This window comes from Dermochelys coriacea, chromosome 8 (assembly GCF_009764565.3).
Source record: "Dermochelys coriacea isolate rDerCor1 chromosome 8, rDerCor1.pri.v4, whole genome shotgun sequence".
NCBI classification, from domain to species: Eukaryota; Metazoa; Chordata; order Testudines; family Dermochelyidae; genus Dermochelys; species Dermochelys coriacea.
The window spans coordinates 96,797,428-96,810,950 of record NC_050075.1 but is presented as its reverse complement, the minus strand read 5'-3'; the positions used below and the strand labels follow the sequence as shown (position 1 = coordinate 96,810,950).

The 13,523-nt window shown below is 40.4% G+C and overlaps 1 protein-coding gene across 3 annotated transcripts in view; it reads right to left on the bottom strand.

Moving 5' to 3' along the window:
* The window catches only part of GLIS1 (GLIS family zinc finger 1), a 269,714-nt gene that overhangs the window by 27,318 nt on the left and 228,873 nt on the right, over window positions 1-13,523 (bottom strand). For all 3 annotated transcript variants that reach the window (XM_038415007.2, XM_038415005.2, XM_043520300.1), the window contains exon 8: window positions 4,809-4,959. In XM_038415007.2, coding sequence (XP_038270935.1) covers window positions 4,809-4,959 — 151 coding nt within the window. The remainder of the gene's footprint in view (window positions 1-4,808; window positions 4,960-13,523) is intronic.

Here is a 13,523-nt window from a genome sequence, read left to right as displayed (position 1 = left end):
AATTAGTAGGCTAAACCAGTTCACGTGGATCTACACTGGGGTGTCCACAAATTTAACTAAATGGATTTTTTAAACTGGTTTAATTATATTCATGCACATTTTGTAGTATAGACCAGGCCAGGCATAATATCAATATAGGGAAGCCAAAGGTTAATACTAGGAGTTGTTTTTCTATCTTCAGGGTGCTACAAATTAAAATGTACTATCTTTGCAACTGCTGAAGTTAAACAGTTTTGACATTACTTGTAGCATTTGCCATAAATAATATTAAAGTAACACTTCACTACCTGAAATTAAAAAACAAAGAAAAACAATCTGGATCATTACAAACCCTACATTCTAAATCAGACACTTCTACTTTAATTAATATTAGTATAAATTAATGTAAAATTACTTGATCCAGCAAGCTGTGCACTTCATACCAGAATTTAAAAAAATTCCATACATATCATATAAAGCCAGTGTAAATATATTTGGTAATGAAGTCAGATTCTGTTAGAACATTTTCAAGTGAATTAGATAATTTTGTCAAACTATTTAAATGTCTTAGCAAACCATTTGGGAAAACTGAGTGCTACACTTGGTATTGACTTTGGCAAAGGATGGTATAACCTAGTGTTTTGTTTTGGTTTTTTTAAAAGCCTTTAAATCAAATTCTGAATCTTCTGTCAACCTTGAGTAGACTATTTGTACTCTGCCCCATGTAGCTTTTGGCATCTCACATATTTGATGACTTAATAATTACAGTTTTTGATAGTAATCATTCTGGTCCACTCCAAAGACAAACTCTGGAATCCAATTTTGTCATCACATTGATTCACAGTACAGAAATTCTTTAAATGTACCTAAACATGGATGCAGAGATAGGTGATGAATAAGGCAAAATGCTATATGAATGTCAAACATGTAAAGCAGTTCATATAGAGTTCTAAATGTTTATTTCTCTCCATGCAGTGTACGTTTTTATCTGAATAAAGATACAGAACTATTAACTGACAAAGACAGACCCAATAATTCCGCAGCTCCAAGCATTAGATTATAAAGTGGTTTGTTGATTAAATTGATGAATACTTTCATTTAGTATGGTTTTGTGTAAAGTATGAGATTTTGATTAGTTCAGACTATATTTTCTATCTTAAGTAAATGCTATTAAAATATGGTCTTTATTTCAGTATGTAATGAAAGTGAAAACAATTAAAATATAGCAAATGTATTTTATGGACTAGCTAATACAATGCCTAAAATAACAGGTTACTTTGAATATAGTGAAGGCTATTTTAAATGCTGAAACATCTCCAGTCACTGTGTAATGAACAAAATGCCTTGTTTTGAAATAGACATTCAAAGAATATGTTCCATTCTTAGTTTCCTGATGGCTGGTTCATAGTTAGAACCCTGTTATTGTCTCAACCTTATATTATGTCATAGGAAATTAACTATAGCGTTTCTGTAACCACTTTGCATTTCTTAAGTACATAAGCATTGGGAGATAATAAATCAGCACACTATTCTCACACAAGAACAAACGCTTATTCAGCAAAAATGGAAAACCATTCATAGATTCATAGATACTAAGGTCAGAAGGGACCATTCTGATTATCTAGTCCGACCTCCTGCACAGCGCAGGCCACAGAATCTCACCCACCCACTCCTACGAAAAACCTCACCTATGTCTGAGCTATTGAAGTCCTTAAATCATGGTTTAAAGACTTCAAGGAGCAGAGAAGCCTCCCTCAAGTGACCCATGCTACAGAGGAAGGCGAAAAACCTCCAGGGCCTCTCCAATCTGCCCTGCAGGAAAATTCCTTCCCGACCCCAAATATGGCGATCAGCTAAACCCTGAGCATATGGGCAAGATTCACCAGCCAGATACTACAGAAAATTCTTTCCTGGGTAACTCAGATCCCATCCATCTAATATCCCATCTCAGGGGATTAGGCCTATTTACCCTGAATATTTAAAGATCAATTACTTACCAAAATCCCATTATCCCATCATACCATCTCCTCCATAAACTTATCGAGTAGAATCTTAAAACCAGATAGATCTTTTGCCCCCACTGCTTCCCTTGGAAGGCTATTCCAAAACTTCACTCCTCTGATGGTTAGAAACCTTCGTCTAATTTCAAGTCTAAACTTCCTGGTAGCCAGTTTATACCCATTTGTTCTTGTGTTCACATTGGTGCTGAGCTGAAATAATTCCTCTCCCTCTCCTGTATTTATCCCTCTGATATATTTATAGAGAGCAATCATATCTCTCCCCTCAACCTTCTTTTAGTTAGGCTAAACAAGCCAAGCTCCTTAAGTCTCCTTTCATAAGACAAGTTTTCCATTCCTCGGATCAACCTAGTAGCCCTTCTCTGTACCTGCTCCAGCTTGAATTCATCCTTTTTAAACATGGGAGACCAGAACTGCACACAGTATTCTAGGTGAGGTCTCACCAGTGCCTTGTATAACGGTACTAAAACCTCCTTATCCCTACTGGAAATGCCTCTCCTGATGCATCCCAAAACCGCATTAGCTTTTTTCACAGCCATATCACATTGGCAGCTCATAGTCATCCTATTATTCAGTATTCTAGGTGAGGTCTCACCAGTGCCTTGTATAATGGTACTAAACTCAATGTGAAACTCAAATTGTAACCAAAGCAAATGAATAGTTATCCACTCCTGGCACTCACTAAGCAATCAACAATTGTGGAGAAGGTTCCAATTAAAAACTGGACTCTCAGCTTTTTTTTTTTTTTAAACTCAAAGGGAACTGGTTTTCTTAGAATGAAGACAACTTAGAAGCATCAATAAGAGTGAATCTATGCAGTCCAGAGCGCTCAGCTATAGAGTCTGAAATGCTGCTATATTATGCTCTCACGTTAACCATGTCTTTGGTTTTATTATTGTTATGGAGGTGAGCAAATATGTTTCAAATGTTAAAATGTTTTGAAAACAAACTCAGAACTCACCTGTGCAGCTGGCATATGAAATACTTCCTTAGTTTGGTTATATTGTTTTCCGTTGGGATTTTTGGTGCTAATTTCACATAAGGTGCACTTCCAGAACCACCACCCACACTCAGTCACTGGACGGTGCCCTGAGGATTTACATAGGGGTAAGTAGGAGGAAGAGATCCTTCTCCTCTTCTAGGTTGATGTGTTCCCCTCCCACAGGAGGAAAAAAATGGCCCTTGGATCTGCTTCATCATGGATTTTTCTCACCCCATTCCTACTGTCAGTTCTCACTTCCACCTGTGGGTATGGCGAACCCTCGTGAAACTGCTCCACAACTGGTAGGGGATCTGTGACCCCTGAATGGAGACCCCTACTTCAGGCCTATGCTGTAGAATCATGCTGGGTTTGCTGCTGGCCAAGAGAGGTGAGAATTTGCTTTCCAGTGCATAGTTTAGAACCGGATCCCTCCATCTTGTTAAACCAGCATGGAAATTGTTACGGTGAAAATAAATGAGTGGAGCAAAATAAAAGTTTGACTCCTGTTTTTGGGGGGGATAGAGAGAATGGTCTTGTGGTTAAAACACAGGACAGGGAGGCAGGAGAGCTGGGCTCTCCCATAGGCATCCTACATGACACTGGGTATGTCTTTTAGGGACAGATGGGGTCTGGTCCTGTGTTGGTGCAAAAGAGAGTGGGGGCATGTGTGTGCTCAAGGACCATTCCCACCCCCATGTGCCTCTGCACTGGGGCCAGCTGTAATGTGGCTGCGGCGTACAGGCTCTATGTGAGGTGAGTACTGCCACTCTCTGCCTAAAAGGGGAGGATAAATGTACTTTCTCCATCCTTCGCACTGGCCAGAAGATTGGGCTGGAGGAGGAGGAGTCTAGGTTTATTGCAGTGTACACCCGCCCAAATGATCCAGGAGGAATTCCTCCTTGGGAGCCTGCTCCCTTGCCACATGCCACTACTGTAGGACTACACTTTAAAGGTACAATTAAATTTGTAATCTCTCTGGGTTTCAGTTTCCCCAGCTACATATTGGGGTTCAGGAGGGATGATGATTACACTGGAATGGGACTGAAGAAATCTAAATGCTGAGCACTGCTAAGTACTTGGGCAAGCCTGTGTGTCTCAGTTAATCATCAGTAAAATGGGGAGAGTGCTCTTGTCTATGATGTGGGGGCATTGGAATTAAAATTCATTACTATGTGAGCTTTCAGATATGATCAATACGAGCACCAGCTAGGAATCTAGCCAGAGAGGCAGATCCCCTACTTCAGAGGGGAGTTGTGAGGCTTACAGTAATTCTTTCCTGTTTGTAAAGTGCTTTGAGAGCCTTGTATAGAAGGGGTAAGATACTGTAAGAAAACATTATTTATTAATACAACATATAATGAATGGCTTCATGTAGATTTCACTGAGTTGGGTCCCACTCTCAGCACTTCAACACAGCAGTTAAGTACCAGAGAGAGACAGTCTGCAATCCTTAAACATATAGTTCTCACTCAGGCAGCCATTGCCTTATGATTCTACAGACTGTACTCTGGCTCCTGAGATAGGGGTGGGTATCCCAGTGAAGTCAATAGGAGCCCTGTGCACATAATCAAAGCTATAACATGCCACCAAGGAAGAGTATTTAAAAATAAAATGATTATAAAATCTCAATGCAATGACACAGTATGAAGAACAATCTAAAATTGTTTTTAAAACAAGGAAATGAAATTGTTCAATCTAGACCCTTTCTGAGTATTCATACCGTACTCAGTAACCTTCTCAATGCATTGAACAGAGTTTATCATAAACTCAACGACACAGGATTAAGTACATCTTTGTAGAGTGATGGCATGCTTGCTTAAAGTACATACCCTTCCCTGGTAGTCTCCAAAGGTAACAGATGATGGTGTGGACTGGCAAGGGTTGATTCCAGTGGATGGTGTCTTGAGGGTATGTCGTGAATAGGTGGCAGGAGACCTGGTGATGGTCCATTATGGTTAGTGCTGGAACCAGTGTACATGCCTGTGAAGCAAACAAATGTAATTTTGCAAACTAAAATGAGCATCCTGAAGAAGGAAGGTTTGTTTCATATCCTATTAGATTAGATGCCTACCACTGAAAAATAACCTCTTTTTATTAAAAAAAAATGAATAAAAGGAGTACTTGTGGCACCTTAGAGAATAACAAATTTATTTGAGCATAAGCTTTTGTGAGCTACAGCTCACTTCATTGGATGCAACTGTAGCTGTAGCTCACGAAAGCTTATGCTCAAATAAATTTGTTAGTCTCTATGGTGTCACAAGTCCTCTTTTTCTTTTTGCGAATACAGACTAACACAGCTGCTACTCTGAAACCTAAAAAAAAAGTGTTTATCAACTTCTAAAGCACCTCTCAGCATGGAAGTGACCTTTATCTTAATTGAGAACAACAAAAAGCTCTAGATTAAATTTAATACAGCACCTTCATTATTCTTCTAAATTGGAATCTAATCAGTGGTATTTCCTATGACCACTCATTTTAGACTGCGTGTGTCTAATTTTCCTTTAGCTAGCACCATCGTACATTCAAAGTAACTCCACTGATGCCCATGGTGTAAACCTGATGAGAGATCACTCTGTCCTAAGTCTCATGTGGAGGCTGGTAGCCAAATCACTGATCTAAAGTTTGCTTGCCTTTTTTTTTTTTTTTTTGGAGGCGTGGGGGAGAGGACAGGGCAGAGGAGCTTTTGGATGAAGAAATCACCCAGAGATTTCCTGGCAGAGATTCTCCTGCATCCTGCCATTATCAGATGTGGGACCAGGGTTTGATTCTCCATGGTATAGGCTCAGGGTCTGCCACTAAATCTGGCAAAGCCCTTGGGATCTGTGTGAGGCAAAGGCCATCTGTGCAGAGACCATGTACACATACTTCAACTCTGGCACCCCAGCAGTGTCCTCCTGGCTCTCTGCCAATGAAGGCAGGCTACCACCGATGCCCTCAGACTGTGGCTTCCTTAGGGTCTCTCATGGGAAGGTGCCTGTGGGAAAGTTCAGACTTCTGGGATCTGTTTAACTTTTTCATATTTTCATGTAAGTGACATGGAGCGGGAGGCAAGGTCAGCAGGGGGAAGATGCATTTTTCCCTGGTCTGCCCTGACTCTCCAGCCCTTTCCCCATAGACTCTGGACTGTGGAAAGCTGGCTCCACAGAGCTGGGGCTAGTTCTGGTGCTGCAGAGACACACAAGCCTCTTCGCTCTCTACAGAGGGGGAAATCTGCATGTGGTGGACCCCATCAGGTGGAGTGAGCTGGTCCAAGGCCACTTCCCAATCCGGGTGCCTGAGCCTTCAGCCTCTTACTCACATGACTAGTAATCCTCTAGCAAACAGTTCAATTGATGAAAATGGGACTACTCTCCTGGGGAAAAAGTGGCAGGACTGGCAAGTAGGTGCTGATTGAAATATATAATTCCTTGATAATGCTACATCACTCCACATAGTGAAAGTCCCAGAACCAAAAGCTTTTTCTCTGCTACACAGAAAACGTCGGAGTTTTAGTATTTCATTTAGAAATCACTTTAATTTGGAAATAAATCAACTAATTTTCTAGTAAAGCATGGGCAGACATACTGAAGCAATTTTAAAATAACACATCTTGAAGTAAATGGAATCTCAATGAATTAAACCAAAAAATGGAATGAGGATAGCGTTTAGGAGAATCATACCCTCAAAAATGAGGAAATTACACATCAGGGCTGTCAGCCTGTGTTACACGATGAGGCATACCAATAATAAAAATTGTATGACGACTTGCAAGTTGCCACGGAGACAAAGTGATGTTTTCTTTAAAGTTATGATGAGTTTACGTAGCGCTTTAGGCGGTCCCACCTGGTCTACGGAATGGATTGCAGCAATATGTAAGGAAGCTTGCTGCCTGCCTTTTACAAAGATAGGCCCAGATCCTCTGAACACATACACACGAGTCCTTGACCAAAGTTCATTGAAGTCAATGGCAGCTCTTCCTTTGATTTTGGATCAGGCCTATGAGTAGCACCACTGAGCTGAAGGGGACTACACACATGCGTGTTTGTAAGAAGAGGACTCGTTTGCAAAGCCATTTGACTAATAGCATGTATGTTATTATGTGACAGAGACCTTAGGAATACATGACAGCATATTTCCACTGATGGAGAAAATAGCTTTATATCAACTCTCATTTATTCTTTGCTTAAACAGAATGCATCAGCATCTTCCACAACAGATAACTCTGCCTCTGTTTCTATTGCTGTGTCAGATGTTTGTAGGTTCAATAGTGCACTCTGTTGGTTAAAGTTTTTTTTATCAAGTTATGTCATCAACATACAGATGATCTGCCTATATTTAATCACAGACAATTTTATTACAACATATATTTATGAGCTTCTCCTTGCTGGTGACTAGTTTCACACTATAATAGTATATAGACTTTGTATGACTCTGATCAATTGGTTCATTTTATTAAAGAGTGAAAGGAAAATTTTTTAGCCAACTCAAGTCCCAATCCTGTAAAGACTCACAAACATGGTAATGGAACGACTCACATGTTTACAGTTCAGCAAGTGTAGGTTTGGGGCCATTTGTGATGCTGCTTCTAATGATTTGGAAAGTGATTTGATGAATGAGTTGAAATTTTAAATATGAAGGGAAATAAATAATTTACTGGGTTTGTTTCTGATTAATTACAGTGACCTTATCCATATGTACTATTTAGTTTTAAACTGATATTGGATTACCTGTGGCTGTTTTAACTTTAGAGTTGTATATACTACTTCTTTTACATACAATTTTGAGAACCACATTCATGTATGCATCTCTGGGGTTGCTAGAAAGATTAACTTTCTAATATGAATAAACTGATGTAAATTTCTCTTTTTGAAAAGATCAATATAATAATTATAATACTGTACAAACTTTCTGTTTGTAAAAAACAAAATCTGTTTGAAGTGTTATACAGGACCTTGAATGCTTTAAAAATATCCAGGCCACAATTAGACTTGAAAAAATTACATTTAAAAAAAATAGCAGTAGAGATATTGAGACTTGAAAAGTAGCTATTACATATACATGATAATTACATTCGTAGCCATTTAACTTTTTTCTTTTGCTACCATGACTCCATAATACACAAGATTCTGATGCTGTGCCTACTGACTTCAATGGGAGCTTTGCCGTCAAATGGGACAAATCAACTCGACTAGGGTTATGATTTTTGGCTTAATTGCTCCCGTTGAAGTCAGTGGTAAAGCTCCTATTGACTTGAATGGGAGCAGTTAGGTCAATGCTGAGTACATTTGAAAATCCCCCCCAATAAATGTACACAAAGTTGTATGCTTTTGTATATTATTTCTCACAGCACCCACAAGTATGCTAAATCCCCCACAGACACACACAGAGACATGATCCCTACCCTGAAGGGCTGACAAGCTAAAAACAGACATGAGGGAAGAAGGAGGGAATAACCAGACAGTAGGGAGGACTGGATCCTTCCCCTCCCTAGTCCTTAGGGTCTCTCCTCCCCACCAAGCGCACATTCCAGTCAATCAGGCTGAGTACGCTGGGAAATGGAGAGCTGAGTGTCATTTGTGTATTGATGGTACCAACATCCAAACCTCTCGCATGGACATTACACAGATGTTGAATTGGTAAGCAAGAAGTCAGATCCACATGGAATCTGTGAGCGAGCTCTCCGACGAGCAACTGCTCATCATCAATGTCTGTTTGTTTCTCTTAGATTAAAACGTAGAACCATAAAGCAAGATTCCATACACCTTTGCCAGGGTCTGCAGATGAGTTAAAAGCCCTGACACCCCCATGAACAACAGTGTCAAAAACAGACCTAAATGAAACTTGGGCACTTTATCTTTGCCCACTGCTAGGGGGAAATGATCAACTAGGCCAATGAAATCAGCTCTGTCTCAGCATCCAAAGACAGACTGAAAAGGTCTGGAAAGTTCAGATGCTTCCAGATGATGCTGGAACTGATTTGTTGTCACCTTCTCAGCAATCTTATTTCAATACAGAAGGTTAATGGCAGGAAGATGGTCACTGTCCTAGAGGGGGTTTCAGATCCCCTCCCCTTACAACATACTGATTTTCACATTGCAAAAGTCTTCCTATTAGTTTACACATTTGTTGGCAGTCTGAAGCCATGCCAAGTGATCATCAGATGTAGACTTTGAGTCAGAAGATCACATCTAGATGTGCTTCTTACACAGACTGAACTCAGATAAATTGGAGAGACAGTGTAGAGCAAAATACAGTACCTGTTCCAGGAATAAACATAGACATTCTCTCTCCACAGCTGTGAGACTGGCACCTTTCACCATCAATAATTCACTTAAAAATTAAAAACGAAGTGAATGATAGCTTTATCTGTGCAGCAGCTGGTGAACATGCATGAATATTCCACATTCTTGGACGGAGTTTGGAGTCTCTAAAGCTTAATGGCTTTCTCATGGAGTGTCTTATTGTCTCAACTATTGACTACAATTTCAGTTCTTTGTTGGGTCTGGTTCAAGGATGGATAACTTTCTTCCTTATTGGCTGGGTGCTAATAAAAGACCTGAGCCTAAGAAGCATGGTCTGACCTCAGATCACATTCAATTAAATAAATAAAAGCCAGAGGGATTGGAGGATGCGCACCACCTCCCAGGACTGGGGCCAAAGTAATTAAGAACAAATCATAAACTTTGATGTGCCCCCACAGAGAAGCAAAGGGATAAAACACACAACGCCCTCGCTGCCCTGGGTGGTCTAGGGAACTGAACAAGCTCCATGGAGCTGCTCTTCCCCCTTAATGCATTTGGATGAGAAGTATGCAGAGATGGGCAAGAAATGGGTGGAGTTTTGATTCTGTTCCTTCCCAGCATGCCAGTCAGTATAGCTGGGATGTCCCATATGGATAACTAATCTCTCATTGGCATGAACCAGTACAGATGACTTCCCACTAGAGCAATGCGGGAGGGACCAGGGGCGGCACTGCGACTCTGAATCACCATTTTATCCCTGGGTTGCTCCTGGGGCAGTGCACCCATGTGTCCATCCTTCTCACTATGCAAAGTTGCTATCTAGTCTCCAGTAAAACAAGGATGCAAAGATTAAATGTGTTTAAAGGTTATAGGGTGTCTCTGGGCCTGTGCACATTCATTGAACTTGTAGTGCAGGAAAGAGAAGCATGGCTTGATTTCCTGAACTATGTAGAGCTTGTGCATAGCAAGAAAGCTGAAATACAGAAAAATAACTGACACTATTGTTCACTTTGCTAGCATGGGGTTTTTGCCTATAATTAGGAGTACATTTAGGGCCACGTGGCACACACAGAAAAATAGACGAGTTACTAGTAGATTCCATGTTAGGCTGCAACAAGAAATCAGTCATTTCTGTTGAGTCATTGTGAACCAAGGTTCTATTTATTTAAGTAAATACATTTTTATTTATTTTATGACTGCAAAGAAAGGCCACTTAGAAAATACACTAACTTCATTTCCTTCACAGTGTTAGGTCTTATTCTGAAATATCAGCATTGCTCAATGGAATTCATTATTAACCATCGAGTGCTTTGAACTGCATATTTTCACTTCAGTTTCAAGACATGCTGGAAGTTTAAATTTGTTGTAATTTTGGTATCTTGATTGCTTCCTCAGGCAGACCGCCCATTGGAAGCTCTGCCTGCATGAGGACCGAAAGAGCAAGTCCTGCATTCTTTGGGGTACACATAACATTTTAGATGTCACACTGGCAGAGAAGAATGCATATATATAGTATTGCACAGCGTAGCACCAAGTATCTGCTTGCAAAGTGGGAGGTGGCCAGAGGGGCCAAAGGGAGGGGAACTCTGGCACCTCTCGTGCACTGGGGATGGAGGCTCCATAAAGCCTGAAAATACAGACTCTATATTTACATTGCAAAAAATGGTGCATGGGGCAGCAGCTGCTATTCCAGCTCTGGCTATTTCAACTGGGATAGCGCAGCCTGAACAGGTTGGAGGTGTGAATTCCATCCTCCAGCCATGGTAGAGTCCTCCATGTGAAGTTGGTTTACTATGCAGGAAGGGAAGAAAGTGAGCTCTTTGGGGTAGGGACTATGTCTTCCGATATGCGTGGATAGCACCCAGTAAATTGATGATAATCAGACAATCTCTAGGGATAACAGTTGACTATTTATGGCCCAATCCTGCTCCCTCTGAAGTCAATTTTTCTCTTAATGGAAGCAGACTCGGATCCAAATTCTGCAAAATTTCATTGTCTCTTCTAGAAAATCTATATATATGAAAAGCTATCTGTGACCATGGCAAATCTTCCAAAAGGCTGCAATTTCGTCTTTTCTCAATGTTTGTAAAATTTTTCTTCCAGGTTTTTTTTTTTTAAATGGAGAACTATCTCCTAGCTGCAGAAAGTTGCATGAAAGCCTTATAAATTACGGACACAGTTTGGGACTGTGCATCTCAGGCCTCTTAACACATTAGCTACTTCAGTTTATAAATACATGTCATCAATCAAAATTTAAAATGGTTTAACCTTTAGCCTTAACATCTGTTCCCAAACCAGTACTCTGAGCATCTGTGATTAGTGCCTTTTCATGACGTGTGCCAAGTAAGAGCAAAAATCAATAATAAAAATGCAAGCCCAGATAGGACTTGAATGAAGATAGAAGCAGCATGTAAAGCTTCCCTTGCCGTAGACGATGCTCAGTCTCTAACCATAGTGCTCTTCCTCCAACAATTTCTGTGGCATATTTGAGGTTTAAATTAGGCAACAGTGAAGCAATCTAGCAATGGAAATAAAAAGGAACGAGGTCTGAGCAGCTGCGTACTGTGGATTCCTCTTTATGCCACAGAGCATTCTTTCCCCGTAATATCTGCCATTGGTCTAAGCACAAGCCTGCTTTGAAGTTGGACACAGGGGATGGGAACTTTTTAAACATTTCATTTCTGCATTGTTGGCTTTCATCTCTGACATACTTAAAATATGCTGCAGCTTTAACTTGGGGAAAAAAAAAAAAGAGTCCACAGTAATTCAAGTAATCCCAGAGCCCCAAGGCTCTGCACATTAATATTGTGGTTTCTTTGAAAAAATACATGAGCATTTTCAAGTGGAATGAAAAGGACATTATATATTTGTCCATGTGGTATACTATATACCATGCTGTAGCCTGACTTGTCCTGAAATATTGCTGTTGCTTAGTTGAAAGAGTGAACGTATCATTACAAACTATAGGCAACTGTGTGAATATCCTTTTATTTTGATTCTGTAATGTTCAGCATTATATTATATATGCTCTAAATGATGATTGATCATTTTTGCCACTGTAATAATGGGGCAGGTAATATGAGGTAACTTCTGTTTCACTGTAAAACAGTCTCTCAACCTTGATTTATTTCCTCTGTCTCTTTCTCATATGGAGTAATGTGACCTGGTGGAAGTATAGGAAGAGATTTACTAAAATTAGATTTTAAAAATACCCCAGTGACAGATTAGATACAGTCAGCCAAGAAATCATATTGGGGACGAATTGGTATTATTGAGAAACACAGGATATTCATGAACTAGAGCAATTTTACCTCTAATACTATAACTCAGAGCTGCCTAAAGCCAGGTTTCCAAACGAGCTGAGCTTCCATTTATATACCAAAAAACAGCACAGTCTGACAGTGTGAGGGGAGAGCCAGCAGCAGCCTTCTGGAGGATCAAACACCAGGGCTAACCTGAAAATGTTGTGTGTCAGGGAGAAAGGGATGAGGCTTTCAGAGCTTGGAGAAATATGAGCATCCTATTCTCTGATCTTTCTTCTGTAACGTCAGAGGGTGGAGCAAGCTGGGCAAGGTTGTGGAGGGAGGAGTGTCTCAGGCTTTAGGCTCAGAAGCTAGGTATGGTCTCTGTATCATTTATCTGTGAGCTCAATTTTCTCCCTGTTTTCTAACACATTTTGTTTTACTGAGGACTTTTGGGATCTTAGACTGGTCCTGGGACTACTCACCGCAGTCCATCCTGTGGAGACATAAATGATCCTTCAGTTTCTTCACAGAAGAGTTGAAGTGGCTGGGGAAATCCACACAGGGCTCTCAGCTAATGGCACAGACCAAGGAGCCAATCCTGGAGGTGCTGCTGGTGCCCTCATGAGTTTGAAGAGCCCAGGTGATAAAGTTAAAATGATTCCTCCACATTTCTATAGTTCCTACATCTTCCTGCCACACTGAATGAAGGAATGTAACAATACTGTAGAGCATTCTGTGTGTCGTCACAGAATCCCAATAACATCATGAGCATTAAGCATTATCCTTTCCCACTGCAACTTATTCTCAAGGAGTTATAATTCCGCTATTTTAATTTACAATAGGCTGAAAGCGGTTATAGAAGGTGTCAACCAGGATACAATCGTTTTTTGAAGACCTGGACTGGTAAAAAACTGACGATCTTTTGCAGATTCAGATGCTTCTCAGAGTTGTTCTAACAAAGCGCACAAAGGACACTAGGACCCCTTGTGATGTGTGAGGGACTCAGCACCAGGAATTCTTGTATTGTAACCCCAGTTCACCATGGACTTCATGTCTGTCTGTGAACAAAGGCATTTAG